This window comes from Garra rufa, chromosome 24 (assembly GCF_049309525.1).
Source record: "Garra rufa chromosome 24, GarRuf1.0, whole genome shotgun sequence".
Classification (NCBI taxonomy): domain Eukaryota; kingdom Metazoa; phylum Chordata; class Actinopteri; order Cypriniformes; family Cyprinidae; genus Garra; species Garra rufa.
The window spans coordinates 37899292-37918374 of NC_133384.1; the positions used below are offsets into that span (position 1 = coordinate 37899292).

Sequence of the window (19083 nt, forward strand, 5' to 3'; positions counted from 1 at the left end):
TATATAGCGGTTGGGTCAGTATGTGAACATAAACACTGCCCTGATCAAAGTCAGCTGATGTATAGTTCAATCTGTTCTCAGGAATATCCTTAATTGATCAGTTGTTAAATAATGATACTTAATGCATATTTTTGTTGTCACAAAAAGGTAAACCATTAAACTTTTTCATGTGCAATAAGAGTGGGTTTTTAAATAGATTTTAAAAAGCCTTTAACAAATATACGTATAAATTGATGTTCTGTGTTGTGACAACTTGCCCCTACCCTGTCCTACATGCACACCTAAGGAAGCATGCTCTGTAAGAGATCCAAGAGTGATGGTGTCCTCAAGTGGTGGTGACTGACTATTACAGCTCTTATTTTCACAGCATTGTGGAGGTTACTTCAGGTTTAAAATATGTTGCCAGTTAACTAATGAGAAACTCTTAGTCTAATGATATTGCTCCTAGTAATACTTTATATTGACTAATTTAAAATCACAACAATAATTCATATGCATTATAGACAGTAAGACAGAATAATATTAGTCTATCTAGGCTGTTATTATATGGTGCTTGAATTTTAAATGCATTTTACTTCCTTTGTCAAAAATGAATGAACATTATTTAATGACATAGAGGGAGGCATTGTAATAGATTCTGTTAAATGGTAATGGATTAATATTCAGTGTAATATGTAATGTTCAGTGGTTCATAATTTAATCTGCATTGTGTGGTTTGCAGTAGATTGGTAAAAATGGGGTAAAATACCCTTTTTTTATGGTTGACTCTACATTTTTAAACATTAAAACATTTTGCTCACCAAGCCTGCATTTATTGTATCTAAAATACAGAAAAAACAGTAATATTGTGAAATATTTTTACTATTTAAAATAATTACTTTCTATTTAAATATGTTTTGCAATTAAATTTATTTCTGTGATCAAAGCTAAATTTTCAGTATCATTACTCCAGTCTTCAGTGTCACATGATCCTTCAGAATAATTTGAATATGCTGATTTGCTGTTCAATAAACATTTATTATTGTTATTATCAAAATTTAAAATAGTTGAGTACTTTCAGGATTTTTTGATGCATAGAAATATCAAAAGCTTGGAGTCAGTATAATTTTTTTTTTCTCAAAAAAATGATTAAAAAATTATTTTATTTTTTTGCAAGGATGCTTTAAATTGATCAAAAGTGATGTTTAAGACATTCATATTGTTAAAAAAAGATTTATATTTCATATAAAGGCTGTTCTTCTGAGCTTTCTATTCATCAAAGAAACCTGGAACAATTTTACTCAGCTGTTTTCAACATAATAATTCTAATAATAAATGTTTTTGAGCAGCAAATCAGAATATTAGAATATTTTCTGAAGGATCATGTGACTGTAGTAACAATGCTAAAATTTCAGCTTTGAAAACACAAAAATAAATTACATTTTAAAATATATTCAAATAGTAAACATTTATTCCAAATATTAAAAATATTTTATTTACTGCTTTTACTGTATTTTGGGTCAAATAAATCAGGCTTGGTAAGCAGAAGAAACTTCTTTATAAAACATTAAAATTATTGATTGATAGTGTATTTCAAAGGACAATTGAAGAAATGTTCCTGTTAAGTTTAATTGAGATTTGAGAGTAGACTGGCCTAATTTGTGGCACATACATTCAGGCAGTTGATTTACTATTGTGTACAGGATCATGTTGGGATATTGCAATGTGTTCATGGATTTTAAAAAAAGATAAAAGAGGTTGAAGTATTCATTTGCATGTCTGGTTTATTCTACTGAACTACAGAAGACATCATCACAACAGTCTATTTGCAGAGATCCACCTAAAATGTTCACTCTTCATCAGCTCCCTTCTGTTAGAAAGAAAAAGGAAAGAATGTTAAAAGATAAGCATTTGAACCTTTTTCAGTTCCAGTTTTGTTATCAAAATTCTTTGTTTTAAGTGCCTGGTCTTACCTTGGATCCTGAATCACGGGTCTTGGCTCTCAGCTTGTTGACCTGAGATTCAGCAATATCAGCCCTCTCCTCTGCCTCATCCAGCTCATGCTGAAGTTTACGGAACTTGCCCAGATTAGAATTGGCTTGTTCTTCCTACAGAATACACACAACAGTGTTTGTAAAAAAATCTGAATTAGTCATGCACATTAATTGCATATGATCATATTGCATGATGGCACCAGGGGCGGAAAGTACTCACAGCCTCCTCAGCAGATCTCTTATAGGACTTGACCTTCAGCTGGAGTTTATCCACCAGGTCTTGCAGGCGAGCCAGATTCTTTCGGTCTTCCTCAGTCTATACATAGCAACAAGTATTTTAAGTTTACACATTCAGTCAATAACAAATCAACCAAGGCAAAAACTGCTTGTAGGCAATATTTTCCCCACCTGGTAGGTGAGTTCTTTAATGCGTCTCTCATATTTACGGATCCCCTTGACAGAGTCACTGGCCTTTCTCTGTTCCATCTCCACCTCACTTTCCAGCTCTCTCACCTAAAAGATGTGTAAGAATTTTAGCTAATCAAACAGAATGAGCATTTTACAGAAAAGACAGTAGACTTGTTTCTGAAAACATCAGCAGCTTACCCTGGCTTCCAGTTTCTGGACCTGCTTCTTGCCTCCCTTCATGGCGATCTGCTCAGCTTCATCCAGACGGTGCTGCAGGTCCTTGATGGTCTGCTCCATGTTCTTCTTCATGCGCTCCAGATGAGCACTGGTGTCCTGCTCCTTCTTCAGCTCCTCTGCCATCATGGCAGCATCAGTGATGGCCTTCTTGGCTTTTTCCTCAGCATTCCTGCACTCCTGAACTGCCTCCTCAACCTCAGTCTGAAGCTGAGAATTATCTCCCTCCAGCTTCTTCTTCTGATTCAGCAGACTAGTGTTCTGAACATAGACCATATTGACATTCATATAGTCTCCAGATGATGTGTAATAAGAGACGGTTTAAAGGATTTGTTAGTGTGAATATAGTTTTATACCTGAGAATGCAGGAGTTGAACTCTCTCACTGACATCCAGCAGTTCCTGCTCAGCCAGTTTCCTTCCTCTCTCAGTCTGTTCCACCATGGATCTCAGCTCATCCAGTTCAGCCTGAAGCAGATTGTTGCGTCTCTCCACAATGGCGATGTTCTCTTTGAGATCATCATTACCACGAAGAGCATCATCTAGTTGCAGTTGGGCATCCTGTGAATTACAAGTTTTACAAATGAAAAGACTGCAGAACAAAGTGGTTTTTCATGTAAGCATCATAAAAAAAATCTTGTTGAAAAGTTGAAGATTCTTCATACTTTGAGATGTCCATGAAGACCCTTGAGTTGTTTCTGGGCTTCTGATGCCTGTCTGTTAGCCTGGCTGAGCTGAATCTCCATCTCATTGAGGTCTCCCTCCATCTTCTTCTTCACTCTGAGGGCTTCATTCCTGCTGCGAGTCTCTGATTCCAGTGAACTCTGCAGAGTATCGACCACTCTCTGCTGGTTCCTCTTGGACTGCTCCATCTCTTCATCTTTCTCAGTCAGCTTACGTTCAATGTCAGCTTTGATCTGATTGAACTCAAGCTGAGCTCTAAGTATCTTGCCCTCTTCATGTTCAAGGGAACCCTGTGTAGAGAAAACTTAATTTAAGGAAATGTCAGATGAATATGAATTTTGAGGAAAATTGTTGTTTTTCTTTTACCTCAGCCTCCTCTAGAGCAGTTTGTATCTCTTGTTTCTCCTGCTCCAGTTGTTTCCGAACTTTCTCCAACTCATGAATATTCTTCCCACTCTCACCAAGTTGCTCAGTGAGGTCAGAGATTTCCTCTGTGCAACAAAAATAAAACAAATGACTTCACAAATACTAGGAATTAGACTAATGGTTTGGAGTCTGGGGCCGACGGTCACGCCGGCGTGACCAACCTACTTTTTTTAAGATCAGTGCAAAAAACACTAAAAATACTTTGTCGGTTTCTGGCATACAAATTAGAGCTATACATCATTGGAAGCTGTTAAGTGTGTACTTTTATTTGTGCACACTCACAAGAGCAAAAGAACGCTGTGCTTTTTTTATAGAATAAAGAAAACAAACAGTGTGATTTCTGTTTTCTCTGTCTCCACGAACTGCTTTTAGAAATGCGTCACTTAAATCATTCAAACTCGGTGAATACTCAGCACACAAACAGAAGAGTGGTATCTACAGAAAGCTTGATATGTATGCTTTTAAACGAAGTAAGTTTTAGCGAAAACAAATATTCTGTAATAAAGTAATCCATATGAAACAAAGGGTATGTCTAGTCTATCCAGTTGCAACTGATTATATCTAATGAGATCAGGCCCACGTGCGAAGAACGATTGATATTTAAATTAGCCATGTGCTACAAGCGCGGCAAGGAAACTCCCACATCACCGCAAACAAAGAAACACGTCTTTTCAAGTTCATCTTGGTTACAGTTCGTTTCTGAAACGAAGACATGCTGTGAGGAATAAGACTTATATTAACCTCAATCATAAGAAGGACGTGATGCGACGCAAACCCAGCAGGAGGAGACATTTACATGAGTAAGTCTTACTTTTATTTGCCTACTTGCTTTCGCTGTTATTTACTTTGACAAAACGTGTACACATTTTACTAGTTAGACTTATTCCAAACTATAATTCCTGACTATATACATAAGGAAACATTATGAAGTACGTTTGATTGCATTGCATCTCTAACTATTTAGATATTTTTTAGGTTTTAGAAAACGATGCATTTAAGAATGTAAGATGCATTTATGACGATATGTTTATGTAAGATGCAAGATCATATTTATTTATTTTATTGTATAACAGTAGGGTGTAAAAGTAATATGAGTGTTTACACTGAATGTATGTTTACATCACGTTTATTCGTAATATAGTGCTAAACAATGATTATTAGTTTCTCAGATATTACATGTCCTTTTTTACATTAGTACAAATGCTAGAATCTATGACTATATACTATATACCAGTTATTCCCCTGTAAAGGGAAGTGTGTCCAAACCTTTGTCTGGTAGTGTGTGTGTATTTATTTATTATAGATGCTCCTAATATAAATAGGCTCACAGATGTTTTGCTTTTGTTGTTTTTAGTGCTCAGAAACCTGCTCAACAGATGAATCTTGCTGTCCTTCCCTTGAGTCTCTTCAAACTGTTTTCCTCTGAGAGCGCTGTACAAACTTCAGATGATACAGATAAAAATACAGTACAAATACAGATATTTAAAGTGCACACACTTTAATATCAGGTAAGATTTACTTGTTTTATTTGTCGAACTGAATTCAGAAAAAGTTTTTTAGAAATGCCACAAAGTCTGTGCACATCTGTGTGGTTAGATGAGGGAGCTCAATATTGTGTCTTTGACCTTCATTATGTATGTTTTGATTATACTGTGTTGTAAATAAAATACAAATAATCTAAAAAACGATTTTTTGAATCTTCTCACATTGTTTCTTGTTCTGCTAGTGAAGTCAGGCATTGATGGGGCCATTAGGGAGGACCCCTTTGTCTCTCAGGTGTGAATTGCTAAATATTCATGGGCCATTGCCACACCTATGAATAATCCCTTTCGATCACAAAACATGTTTTAGAAAATTTACATCAATATATTGTTTTTTCTGAACGAGTGAACGAGATGATTTTCACATCATTTGGTTGATAAAATTCTAGCCTACTCCATACTATTATCAAAAGTCTTGTTAACAAATGGCCTGTATGTGTTTCATGACCTTATTTCAGTGACTTCAAAACTTTAGTTTTTCACTAACCACGCATAAATGTAGTTTTCTCAAAAACACAACCATGTACGTTAATGTTGCTTACATATTATTGTAGCCCAATATGTGCTGATTACAATGTAATCAGACTTTAGCCATTAAAATGTTTTTAAGATACTGAAAAAACAACAAATGTCAGGGCATGTCAAACTTCTTCAGGGCCTCAAAACACCCTCAGGCCTCAGACGGTTAAAAACCAGACTTACCTTGGAGATTCTTGTTCTCTCTCTTCATGCTCTCCAGGTGGTCCAGTGACTCCTCATATGAGTTTTTCAATTTAAAGAGTTCAGTACTCAGGGATCTAGCTTCTTTTTGGGAACTTTCCAGTTCAGTTTGGGACTCCTCATACTTCTGCTTCCACTCAGCTAGGACCTGTATGATAATTTCAAAGACTTTGATTAGCTACCATAGAAGCTTGACGAAGAACAAATGATAGTGTTTTATTTACCTTGTCAAAGTTTCTTTGCTTCTTGTCCAGAGCAGCAGCAGCAGCATTGGATCTCTCCACATCCACCATGAGATCTTCAATCTCATTCTGCAGCCTGTGTTTGGTCTTCTCCAATGAGGAGCATTTAGCATTAACAGCTTCTACAGCTTCTTCTGCATCTTGTAATCGCTGAGCCAGTTTCTTCCTGTTATAAATAATCAAAATACAAAGTATATCAAGGCGGCAAACCTTTGAAGATATTTTGTGTCCCAGTACTAAAGACCAAAACTCTATCAGGATTTAAATATTGTTGGTTTCATACTTGGCATCCTCCAGCTCCTCAGTCCTCTGGATGGCATCAGTTTCATACTTAGTTCTCCACTGAGCCACCTCAGAGTTTGCCTTGGACAGACTGCGCTGAAGCTCAGCTTTGGCTTCCTGTTCCTCCTCATACTGCTCCCTCAGCAGATCAGCATCATGACGAGCAGATTGAACTGCATGGGCCAGGGCATTCTTAGCCTAAAGACAAGCAAATAGTTGGTTCCATTGAATTTTTATGTCTAATTGGTTACATCTTTAGCAAAAAATTGGACTGAGATGGAGATTTTGAAAACCTTGACTTCCTCCTCTAGTTGTCTCTTGAGGTCTTCAGTCTGCTGAGTGTAGGACTGCTTGCCTCTGGTCAACTGAGACACCAGGGAGTCTTTCTCCTCTAGCTGTCTGGACAGTTCACCTGAAATCCAATATCAGAAAAAGATTTTTTTTTTTTTTTTTGAAAGTATCAAAACAGCATCATAGCATAGCATAGCATAATGACAGCATAATAGTTTGTGTGTTTACCATTCTCAGTTTGCAGTTTGGCTTTTTGCATTGTGAAGTCATTGATTGTGCGTTGACCTTCCTCAGCCTTGGTTCTGTACTCGCTCATCTGATCTTCCAGAGTTCTACACATTTTCTCTAAGTTTGCCTTGAAGATTAAATACATGATATTTGATTGCTGTCTTTAACTGACAACACGTAAGATTTAGTCTATTAGCATAATTTGTTCCTACTCACCTTTGCCTTTACAATCTGCTCCATGTTGGAGACCACATCATCCAGTTCCAGTCTGAGTTCACTCTTCTCTTTCTCCAGCTTCTGCTTCACTCTCTGAAGGTTGTCAATCTGCTCTCCCAGATCAGCAACACTGTCGGCATGTTTCTTCCTCAGTGTAGCGGAGGTGGCCTCATTCTGCAGAGTGGCCTCTTCGAGGTCTCTGCGCAGTTTCTGGAACTCAGCTTCACGTTTCTTGTTCATCTCAATCTGGGCAGCAGTGGCTCCACCAGCCTCCTCCAGCCTCTCGCTGATCTCCTCCAGTTCTCTGGACAGATCAGCTCTCTGTTTCTCAACTTTGGCACGAGCAGCTCTCTCAGCCTCCAGCTCTTCCTCAAGCTCTTCAATTCGAGCCTGGTAATGTGAGGAAAACTCAAGTTAAAGCTAGCATTCCTTACCGTCCCACTACCCAACATTTTAAGGATCATCAAGTTTACCTGCAGCTCCTTCAGTTTCTTCTGAAGCTGGGCTGCCATTGCCTGCTCATCTTCAATCTTGCTATTGAGCTGGCTTATTTCAAAGTCTTTTCTGCCAAGTAAACAGGATGACACAAAATGGATTAAACTTCTTTTAATATTAAAACTGCAGATTCAATAATTTAGAATATATTATATCTTACTTCTTTATCCGCTCCTCCATCTGCTGCTTATCATTTTCCAAATCCATCACATTCTCTTGAGTCAACTTCAAGTCACCCTCAAGCTTTCTTTTAGCTCTCTCAAGATCCATGCGAATTTTCTTTTCTTGTTCCAGAGAACCTTCAAGCTTAATTTAATCCAAAATTATAACAACACTTATAAACAATGAATCACTTTAATTATAAATAATCAGGCAATTCCTTATTTCCTCATTTTAATTCTAGTGTTATGTGTTCTGGTTCTTACATCATCCACTTGTTGCTCCAGCTTGGCTTTGGCTTTAGTGAGAGTGTTGACTTTGTCTTCCTCACTCTGGAGATCATCCAGTGTTTGCTGATGGGCCTCCTGCAGAGCTTTCTTCTCCTTGGTCAGCTTAGCAATGATTTCATCTAAAGCTGCCATCTCTTCTGTCAGGTTTTTAACCTGTAGATTTGTGTCATAGTATCAGTGAACTCCTAACAAACCATTTTTACATGTCTAACATGTTGTGTTAAAAAAAACTGACCTTGTTCTCAGTGGCATGCTTCTCTTTCTCCACCTTGGCTAGAGTGAGCTCAAGATCATCAATGTCCTTCTTGAGCTCAGAACATTCATCCTCCAGCTTTCTTTTCTTGGCAGTCAGCTCAGAATTCATTTCTTCTTCATCCTCCAGTCTCTCAGTCAGCTCTTTGACTTTGGCTTCAAGTTGGATCTTGCTCTTGATCAGACCCTCACATCGCTCCTCAGCATCTGTAAGATTATCTTGCTCCTTTCAGAGTAAAAAAAAAAAAAAATTAATTTAGGTGTGTGTGTGTGTGTGTGTGTGTGTGTGTGTGTGTGTGTGTGTGTGTGTATATGTATGTGTGTGTGTGTGTGTGTGTGTGTGTGTGTGTGTGTGTGTGTGTGTGTGTGTGTGTGTATACTTGTCAGTGCTAGTAAAAAATATAGTTTGGTCAGTATAAAAGTAATAGAAGTCTAAGGAAAGTCCCCACAATTCACAAAAACACATTCTCTTGAGTCAAAAAACTTACAGACTGCACTGCAAGCTGCAGGTCATTCTTCTCTTGGAGAAGAGAAACCATCTTTTCCTCAAGCTCCTTTTTGCGGGCTTCAGATTTGGCGTAAGCCTCCTTCAGCTTGGTGAATTCTTCCTTCATGTTGGCCATTTCCTTCTCAGTCTCAGCAGATTTCAGCAGAGGCTTAATCTTGAAGTAGAGCTTCATCCAGGGCCAATTCTTGACACCCATGAAGGCACGTACGTTCCACTGGATCACCAACAAAGAATCTCTGTAGATATTGAATAAGTATGTTCAGACTTGCATTATATATTGTAAGTTGGAGAAAACATTAAAGTCTGAAGAGCTAAAAACGAACCTTCTCTCCACAATTTTCTGGAACTCAATTCTTGATAGAAAACCACGAGCCCTGGACTGAATTCCAGTAATAATAAGTGCAAGACGGTCATCTCGCATCTCCTCAAGTGTACCCAGTAGACCAGCCTTAAAAAACACCTGAATAGCAAAGAATTTAGCATCAAGAAGGTTGAAAATTAAACAGTGGCTTTGTAACAAGTTACTGTTAATATAAAAATACCTTAGTATGTCCTAACTTGTACTGGTTGTGATCAATGTCCAGAGAACCCAGAAGTTTTTCTGCACCCTTCTTGTTATCAATGAACTGTCCCTCAGGGATAGCAGCAGGATTTAAGATGCGGTACCTTGGAAAAAAAAAATTCCAATCACTTGGTGTCACACATAAAATTATTTTGCAAGACACAAAAGTCATTTAGTTTCATACTTACCGTTGTTTAAAATCTCCATACAGGATCCTGTTGGGGAATCCCTTTCTGCAGATCCTGATGCCCTCCAGCACACCGTTACAGCGCAGCTGGTGCATGACCAGAGGATTCTCCATCGCCCCAGGAGTCTTAGTCTCATTGGGAATCAGGCAACGCACAAAATGAGGGTGAGTTGACCTCAAGTTGGTCATCAGCTTGTTCAGGTTCTCCTGTGGGTAAACCATAGATGATTTGAATTGAAATGCAATAAAACCATGTGAGACAAAGCAGTGTTATAACCTCACATACCCTATGCAGGGCTGACACTGTCTGGAATGAAGAGCCCTTCTTTTTTGCTCCTTTGCCACCCTTACCTCCAGAATCGGCAGCTGTGAATTACATGAAAGGTATTGTTACTATTATACAGTAAAATTAGTGCTTATGATATTTCATATACATAGTGTGTACTTGCCTGAGTCAGCACTTGCATAATTAGCAAACAGAATAGATAACAGCTTAAGAGTTGATTTCTGGAACAACCCTACAACAGTTTCATTGAGGGGGTCCTTGTTCTTCACTAGCCAGTTTGAAATGTTGTAGTCAACAGTGCCAGCGTAGTGAACCAGGGCAAAATGGGCTTCTGGTCTGCCTTTGACAATTCTGGGCTTCTGGAAGTTAGGATTTTTCCCCAAATGGTTGTCATAAAGCTTAGCTTTGAATGTTGCATCACTGGCTTTGGGGAACATGCACTCCTCTTCAAGGATGGACATGATACCCATGGGCTAAAGTGAGTAATAGATTGTGACAGTCAATATGTCAGTCTTCCACAACAGTTAAGATCATTTACAGTGTGTAATTTTCACCCACCTTCTCAATTAGCTCAATACAAGCCTGCAAGTCCATGCCGAAGTCAATGAACTCCCACTCGATACCCTCCTTCTTGTATTCCTCTTGCTCCAGCACAAACATGTGGTGGTTGAAGAACTGCTGCAACTTCTCATTAGTGAAGTTGATGCACAGCTGCTCGAAGGTGTTGAACTGCAGGTTGGATATATTTTGTGATTACAATGACAAAGCAGCAAAAAACTAAAGTTCTTAAAAAACAGTAATCAATAGATGTAGTCTTACATCAAAGATCTCAAACCCAGCAATGTCCAGCACACCAATGAAGTACTGGCGAGGCTGTTTGGTGTCCAGAGACTGGTTGATTCTCACAACCATCCACAAGAACATCTTCTCGTACACTGACTTTGCCAGAGCACCAATAGAGTAGTACACCTGATAAAGGAAATATTAAATTTGAGACACAACAAAATCTACAGATGTTTGTATATCTTGGGAAGACTGTCCCTTATAATATTATTTTCATTTGTTACCTGCTGGACATTCTGTCCCTTGGTCACCCACTCATTTCCTACTTTGACCCTCGGGTGGCACAAACCCTTGATCAAGTCAGCGGAGTTTAGGCCCATCAGATATGCGACTTTGTCAGCATCTACATGTTAAAAAAAAGAATACAGATCAATGACTTTAGATACATTTTTTTTTAGACTTTTTTTTCCCTTCATGAAGTTGAGATTCAAGTTATTCTGACCTTCAGTCCCATCAGCCTCGGCCTGTTCCTCTCGTTGCTTCTGTTTGAACTTCATGTTGCCGTAATGCATGACGGCACCAGTCAGCTTGTAGATGCTGTTCTTCTCCTCTTGGGTGAAGCCCAACACATCAAACGCTTCCTACAGCAAATATGCAGAGCATGTTAAAATGCTTAATATTCTTCTTTTTGGCAAGTTCACTTAAAGTCTTCCTTTAAACTCTATGATTTAATAAACACCCACATCAGTGGCTTGCAGCTCGTCACCATCATCAATAGAAGCCACTTGTGTCTCTCCTTGGGAGATGAAGGAATAGTCATAGGGGTTGTTGGTGATGAGCAGCATCTCTAAAGAGAAATGGAAACAGATCAGAAAAGTCTCATCTAATTAAAAACAGTGATGGTAATAGATATGACAGGTAGTTTTACCCAGCAGTTCTGGTTTTCTCTGGGACAAGATCTGGTAGAAGATGTGGTAGTCTCTCTCAGCCTTGAGCTGATAAGTTACACGAGACTTCTCCAGCAGATCTAAATATATTGATAAATGGATGAATATCAAAACGGTTGCATATTTCATCAAAGTGTTATTGCTTGGCAGTAAAGTACTTACAAGTCTCAATGTCAGCGGAAGATAACTTTCCACTGACGCCAAAATGAATACGGATGAATTTACCCTGTAAACATAGCAAAAATATAATATATAGAATATCATGAAACCTATATAAAATAACAACACCAATGTGAACCACACTTACAAATCTGGAAGAGTTGTCATTTCTGATGGTCTTGGCATTACCAAAAGCCTCCAGAGCAGGATTACACTGGATGATTTGATCCTCCAGAGTACCCTGAAAATCAATTGTGTAAAACATACTTTTCAGTTAACAACCATATTTTCTGACATTGTTCTATGTGGTCATTTATTACTACTACTAATAATAATAATTCATAAAGAAGTCACCATAGATTAATAACTGAGAAAGCAATAATGTTGTTGTTTGTATACGTTAACACATTGCTGTCAGGTACGGGTGTAAGGGTGTATCAAATGACAATTTGTGACTATTTAATTTATGAAGACATCATTCATTTAGAGGGTATATCCATTTGTCTAGTATATGCCATTTTTGGGGGGAATTTAGCACCTTTTTCTCCATTGATTGATCTTTCTTGCCAGGTGTTGCTGCAATGCTTGCAAAGTACTGGATTACTCTTTTAGTGTTCACAGTCTTTCCAGCACCGGATTCTCCACTTAAAATAAAAATAGCCCATTAAAAGACTTATTAGATGCAGCACAACAAGAAAATATTGGTGAAAGGAGGAATTCTGTTCTAAATCATTATATTTTATTACGTACGTGATCAGGACAGACTGGTTTTCTCTGTCTGTGAAAAAAAAGAACGTTGGTTTGAAATTTCAATACACATCACATGTTAAATCTCCACATAAATAAATTAATAAATACAAAATTACAAGTCAGATCCTCACCTGACAGCATGTACTGATAGGCATTGTCTGAGATGGAGAAGATGTGAGGAGGAGCTTCACTCCTCTTCTTTCCTCTGTAAGCGACAACAACTTCCTGGTTGTACACTGGCAACCACTTGTAGGGGTTGACAGTGACACAGAAGAGCCCTGAGTAGGTCTGTAAGAGATTCACAGCAGGTTTAGATCTGCTCAAACGTGATCAAGTGAATGTGTGAGTGTTTTTAAGACTCCACTCACGTAGATCATCCAGGCTGCGTAACGCTCTTTGAGGTTAAACAGCACAGCGGGCTCGTGCAGGAAGGTGAACATAGCCATGTCCTCAATTTTATCGAACTTTGGCGGGTTTTGAGGGTGAACGTCAACCTCTTTCACAGTTACCGTCTGTGGAAGCCACACCAAAATGTTTTGTCATTCACACTGCAAATCTATTCTACATTGATGCATTACTGTGTATTAGCATGATCTTTTTGATCTCCCCACCCCATCTGGAATTCGGACTCCCTGACAATTTTCAAGCGACTGCTACAAAAACTCAACTCTTACAACACTATTTGACGCTTTCTAGCTTGTACTTATCTAAAACAAGGCACTTTCTGTGTCTATTTGCATAGAAATATTTCCCAATTGTAAGTTGCTTTGGATAAAAGCGTCTGGTAAATGAATAAATGTAAATGTTAACATTTCAGAGATTAGACCTTACCTTTCCAAATTCAGTCTCAACAGTGACTTTGTCACCATCTCTACTGGTGATAGAGGCTTTGACATACTCAACCTCAGGATCAGGGACAAAGCATTCTTTCTTCATGTCAAAGGGGCGAGTTTGGGCCTCCAGACGCTCCTTGTCCGACTTTCGTAAGAACGGAGCCGCAGGTCCAAACTCTGCCATCACAGCGTCCCCCATTTTTCAGTCAGTCAGGCTGAGGCAAAGATGACAAAATTAAAAATTCTCTGAACATATAAAACTTGTTTACAATAAAAAAAAAAACAATAATATGCAGTATATAATAGTACAATCTCATGCAAAAATACAGTATATACTAAGGCGTAACCGGCATAAAAGTTAATACAATGCATTGGTTTAAAAAAGTGTGCATCAGGTACAAGTTGGCATTTGTATTACAATGCATCATTGCCAACATATTAGCATTGGTAAAAAATTATTTATTTATGTAGAATTATTAGTAAACGTGCTATAATTTTATAATTTTGAAATTGACCAATAATTTAAATTAAACTGTTTCTCAAGCACTTTATCAGCACAGCACTGCTGCTATATGAACATGACGTATTACAAATCTAAGGAGACTGAGGTGTGTCCTGGGAGTCATATAGAAAATAGATTTACATAACAGAGGTAGAGCATATTGCATCAAATGCTTACTATGAACAAGAAATAAGAGTAAACTATCTGTATCATATTGAATTGCATAGCATCGTATTGCATATTGTTGGGTATGCATCAGGATACACATTGCTTCGGCCTCAGGTATACAGATGCACATCCCTATATACTATATTAGTGTATACAAATTAAAAGATAATTATCATGTGCATGTCCACCATATATTTCTAATCAGCTCTTGCTTTATTAGTAAATGAGATTCAAAATAAAAATATTGCAGGAAAATGTGATGACCATTATAAAAGCCTTCCTTATCAGACAAAATCCAAGTACAAGTCCTTGCAATAAAACATATACAATAACATAATTAGTAAAAAGTCATCCTATTCTATTGTTCAGTCCTCATGAACAGTTTAGTCTAAATGATCTGTGATGCTGTACAGCAATCAAAATATTACTAATACAAACCAGCTTACCTTTAGGTGGTACAATGATGTGAGCTTGCAACATTGTGCTGTATTGTTTCTCTTTATATAGAGGCACAATGACCGTGACGTGCACTCTCTGTATTTGGTCCGGATCACTTGTGTGTGTGGCTCTTTTTGGGTGCCTGAAAAAAATCTGTCACTCACAGTACAGTAGCAAGTGGTGTGTGGCATAGCATCGAAGATCAGATGAGATCTAAATCACAATGGTGCTATTTTTGTCCTATATGTGTTATTTACTTATTTTATTTTTTATATGTATTTTTTATTTATATTTTTGTTTATATTATATTAATATATATGAAAACTGTATTTGCAAAAAAAAAGATAACTGTTTTAAATTCAAAAATCATGTTTTTTTATTGTATAAATAAAATTGAAATGCACAATGAAAAAACGTGATTTTTGAAAATTGTTAAAATTAGTTAAAAGTTATCTGTTTTGCAAATAAACACTTCATATATATTAATATAATATAAACAAAAATGAAAAATATATTAAAAAATGTCATATTTTTTGTTAATTATCTTTATTCAGCTAGATATTAAATATAATTAAATTTGCACTTTGGGGGTGGACAGAATATTACAGGTCTGTATGATGCATAATAGTTAAACCTGCTTCACACATCTTTTTTTAAATCAAATCATATTCAAACAAAGCTTTATTAACCAGCAATGACTGTCTTCAATGCAGACACTGTTTTGTCTCACATTATGGATAGCGCAAATATTTCTTGCCACGTACACATGATATGCTTCAGCTGCGCTAGGATGCTTTTCTAGAACCGTGTGTCACTTTCTGTCCTCAAAGAGAGAAAGGCATGCACTGGGAATTTCACAGGTTTATCTTTGTGCTCAAGGATAAAGACAAGGTAACAATGCCTGACGAGCAAGACGGCTGTCACGGAACTGTAAAGTTGTCAGTAGACAGCTGTAACGGCAACAATGGATATTTGCAACCTTTTGTTCTCACCTAATGCAGAGACAGCTGCGACCCTCTTGCTTGTTCTTGTTTGTCGCTCTGACCTTTCTTGACTACTCAATGATAAATCCATCACTTGTGATGTACAGGTTGTACCAAGTTCATGGTCAGTCATGTGCATCCAAGAATCTTCTCAAATTAAATGCATGAAAAGGCTTCTATAAGATACAAAATGCAATTCGATGCAATCTGATTTTATTCTGAATACATTTCAAAAGTCATGCAGGTACTATAATATGAAGTGCTTGTTTGTTATAATTAGCCCATCTTAGCAAAAAGAAACATGATGAGCAGGTCAAAGCAACTGGTCTTAGCCCCAGATCTGTTTCTAAATAGCGTTAATGTACAGCATTGATTTGTAGACGAGCCGCGTGAGCCATCACTCGACCTTTTGTGAGGATTCGGGCCTGCCTTGACCTCGTCCCTCAGTTATTTTGCACCCTCTCAACAAGCCCCTCATCCTTTGCAGTGCCTCATTCTCAGCTGTCTGCTCACCCTGGTTTATCAGCACTCAAGAGTAAGAATGGAAGAAACGGTGGCACCTTATGGCTGATGAATTTTGTAATCTGAGCTTCCTTTTGTCAGTGGAGTAGAACAGTCTTGCATCTGTTACATCTATTGTGTCTCGACCTCATGTCTTGTGCTGCTTCAGACCATGCATCTAGTTTTGCTACTAACAATGTAATTAAAAGACTACTGACATTTCTTGCGTGAATTTAAATATTAATATAAATATTCTTATTATAGTTTCAAAACAAGGTTAGTAAAGTTAACTAAAGCCATAAATAAAATAAGCACTTACATAAAAATTTCACAAAATGTAAACTTATTTTATTTCAACTAGTTTTCATAGCAACATTTCTCCTTTTCATTCAGTTAAAATAGCTAAAGCTAAAACTCTAATAAAAAAATTAATAGAAACTATATAGACAAAAACACACTAAAATAATTGCTAAAATTAAAAGAGAAAATGTAAAAATAAATATAATAATTTAAAATATTAATAAAAATTTCTAAAAAACTAAAATAGTTTTTCAGTGGTAGAAAAATAACAGAATAGCAGAAAATGTAAAAATAAATATAATAATTTAAAATATTAATAACAATTTATATAAAAAACTACAATAGTTTTTCAGTGGTAGAAAAATGTTTTTTATTTTATTTATTTTTTTATATTCTTCACAAGAAAGGAACACTAATAAATGCTTACATTATTGCCAGTATTGTGAAAAGCTTTGAACAATTAATTTTATTGAACCACCACTTTAGAAACTCTAAGGCAATAAAATATTACAGAATCCCAGGAATGGTCCATATGCAGTTTCTGTGTAAATTGAGGCATAAGATGCTCTTTGGAATCATTTTGCATAACAAGATCCTCAGGTTTCGTGTTTCACTTCGATTTTGCTGCTGCAAAAGAAATTCTGAAACTTGTTCGCAATTGTTATGCTGATAACACCACTGTAAAATATTAGAAGAATATAAACTGCTGGTCTCACTTTCTGAAACCATTGTATATTGCTTTATAGTTTAATAAAGTTGATCATCAAATGACACCCTCTGGTGGTTGTAGCTATACACTGCAATTTTCATGCACAACAGCATATTCATATCATAGTAGACTGGAGCGTCCAAAGAACAGAGTTGACGGGTTCATGTATCTATAAAATATATGAAATATCTAAGTATTTTATATTAAAAAGGCACTGTAACCAATATAAATACAAGTCTAAATACATTGTGCATCTGCTGCATCATGTGCCCATGATGAAAACTTGACGAATAGCCGCCATATGCTTCATGCACCGGTTCTTGGATAGATGGCTGTCACTGTCCCTCAGAGAGCTGACCGAGAGGCCATACCCTTCAAGTTGTCTTGTTTACATGGCATTGTTTCCTTTATTTTAGCCTTGAGGACAAAGATAACCTGTTAAATTCCGTCTATGATAGAAGAGAACAGCTAGGGCAGTGTCAGGCTTTGAGACATAGTATGTAGGACATGTCTCATCTGTAGATGTCCATTATTGGCACAAACATTTACTACTTAAGTTACATGACCTATTGGAGAGAACAATGCCTTCTCAATGCCGTACTTAATGTATTGTTAACCACCTTGACCTTTTAAAAACACAGCTACCGCTCATAGAACAATTTTAATGCACAAAGTGGCTCGGAAAAATTGTCATTGTTTAATTCTTTACATCCTTAAAAGCTCTTTAACTGTCTAAAGATGTTTGAAAGTATGTGCGTCAGAGGCTCCTCTCGTATATAGAATGTGCTAAGCTTTATGGAGCTCTTAATATAGCGCAAGTGACAAGTGTTAAAATTGCCACAATTTCTTTATCCTCTCAAGTGTTGAGTGTAACCCCCCCCCTCCCTTCTAACTCCTCCTTTATTCAGCGCGTCACCTTGAGTAACAACCGGCTCTTGTCACATCCCTCCTACCCACTGAGTAGTTGTGTACCGGAGAGTTCACTCTTATGAAACTTCTTGGATCGTTAGAAAAGGTAAGTCAATTATATACTGTATGTTATGTACTGATAAGAACTTTTTCCATGTACTGTATATGATTAGTTAATGGTACTTTATGTTTTGGGAGATTGACCAAACAGATGCTGTGGATTTCATTTTAGACATTTGTGACCCTGGACCACTAAACTAGACATAAGGGCCAAATATACATCATCTGAAAGCTTTGGTTTGTTAGGATAGGACACCTGTTTAAAAATCTGGAATCTGAGGGTGCAAAAAAATCAAAATACTGAGAAAATTGTCTTTAAAGTTGTCCAAATTGCTACAAATATGCACATGCTACTTATGACTGGTTTTGTGGTCCATGGTCACATTTTTTACTTGCTCTTTTATCCCCTTACTGCATGAACCAGAGCATCAATAATCTTGGCGATTTTCTCAATATTTAGGTTTTGCACCCTTAGAATCCAGATTTTTAAATTGTATCTCAGCCAACAACCCATATGTGACCCTGGACCACAAAACCAGTCTTAAGTCGCTGGGGTATATTTGTAGCAATAGCCAAAAATACATTGTACAGGTCAAAATAATTTTTTCTTTTACACCAAAAGTCATTAGAACATTAAGATCACCCTCAGATTCTACATTTTTTAAAATTGTATCTTGGACAAATATCATATCCTAACAACCCATACATCAATGGAAAGCCCATTATTCAGCTTTTAGAAGATGTATACATCTCAATTTAAAAAGATGTACCTTTATGACTGGTTTTGTGGTCCAGGGTCACAATTTGGTGTTTTGGTTCCTTGCCGCTGTCGCCTCTGGCTTGCTTAGTTGGGGACACTTTCCAGCGATATCATATACTATTGTGATTTCCGGATTTCAAATTGATTGTTTACAATAATGCGTTACTTACACACTATTGTGCTGTTTAAATACTGTGCAGTGCTTTGACACAATCCATATTGTTAAAAGTGCTATATAAATAAAGGTGACTTGACTTGACTTGACAATTTAGTTTTAAAGAACACAATGTGGCAGATA

At 37.1% G+C, this 19083-nt stretch overlaps 1 protein-coding gene across 1 annotated transcript; it reads right to left on the minus strand.

Moving 5' to 3' along the window:
- Nucleotides 1–1745: 1745 nt before the first annotated feature.
- LOC141300075 (myosin-7-like) lies at nt 1746–13666 on the minus strand. Its single transcript, XM_073830380.1, has 37 exons — nt 13454–13666; nt 12991–13134; nt 12754–12910; nt 12623–12650; nt 12411–12516; nt 12021–12113; nt 11876–11939; nt 11695–11793; nt 11510–11613; nt 11269–11407; nt 11051–11169; nt 10803–10952; nt 10542–10712; nt 10132–10456; nt 9984–10063; nt 9699–9904; nt 9491–9614; nt 9272–9408; nt 8929–9184; nt 8424–8666; nt 8165–8341; nt 7900–8045; nt 7718–7808; nt 7245–7634; nt 7029–7155; nt 6803–6921; nt 6511–6707; nt 6210–6393; nt 5968–6133; nt 3665–3789; nt 3280–3588; nt 2972–3175; nt 2580–2876; nt 2382–2486; nt 2194–2289; nt 1953–2087; nt 1746–1849 (listed from the first exon to the last, which is right to left on the minus strand). The coding sequence occupies exons 1-37, from the start codon at nt 13652–13654 to the stop codon at nt 1829–1831; spliced, it is 5835 nt and encodes a 1944-aa protein (XP_073686481.1). The 5' UTR covers nt 13655–13666; the 3' UTR covers nt 1746–1828.
- Nucleotides 13667–19083: the final 5417 nt, after the last annotated feature.

Bases quoted from the DNA above. Each gene is read 5' to 3' on its own strand.
- LOC141300075 (XM_073830380.1), bottom strand. From the start codon at position 13,654: ATGGGGGACGCTGTGATGGCAGAGTTTGGACCTGCGGCTCCGTTCTTA. The intron at 10,953-11,050 runs GTAACAAATGAA...TTCCTTTATCAG, and splicing joins AGGGACAGAATGTCCAGCAG to GTGTACTACTCTATTGGTGC. The intron at 10,064-10,131 runs GTATATGAAATA...TGTAATTCACAG, and splicing joins CTCAGGCAAGTACACACTAT to CTGCCGATTCTGGAGGTAAG.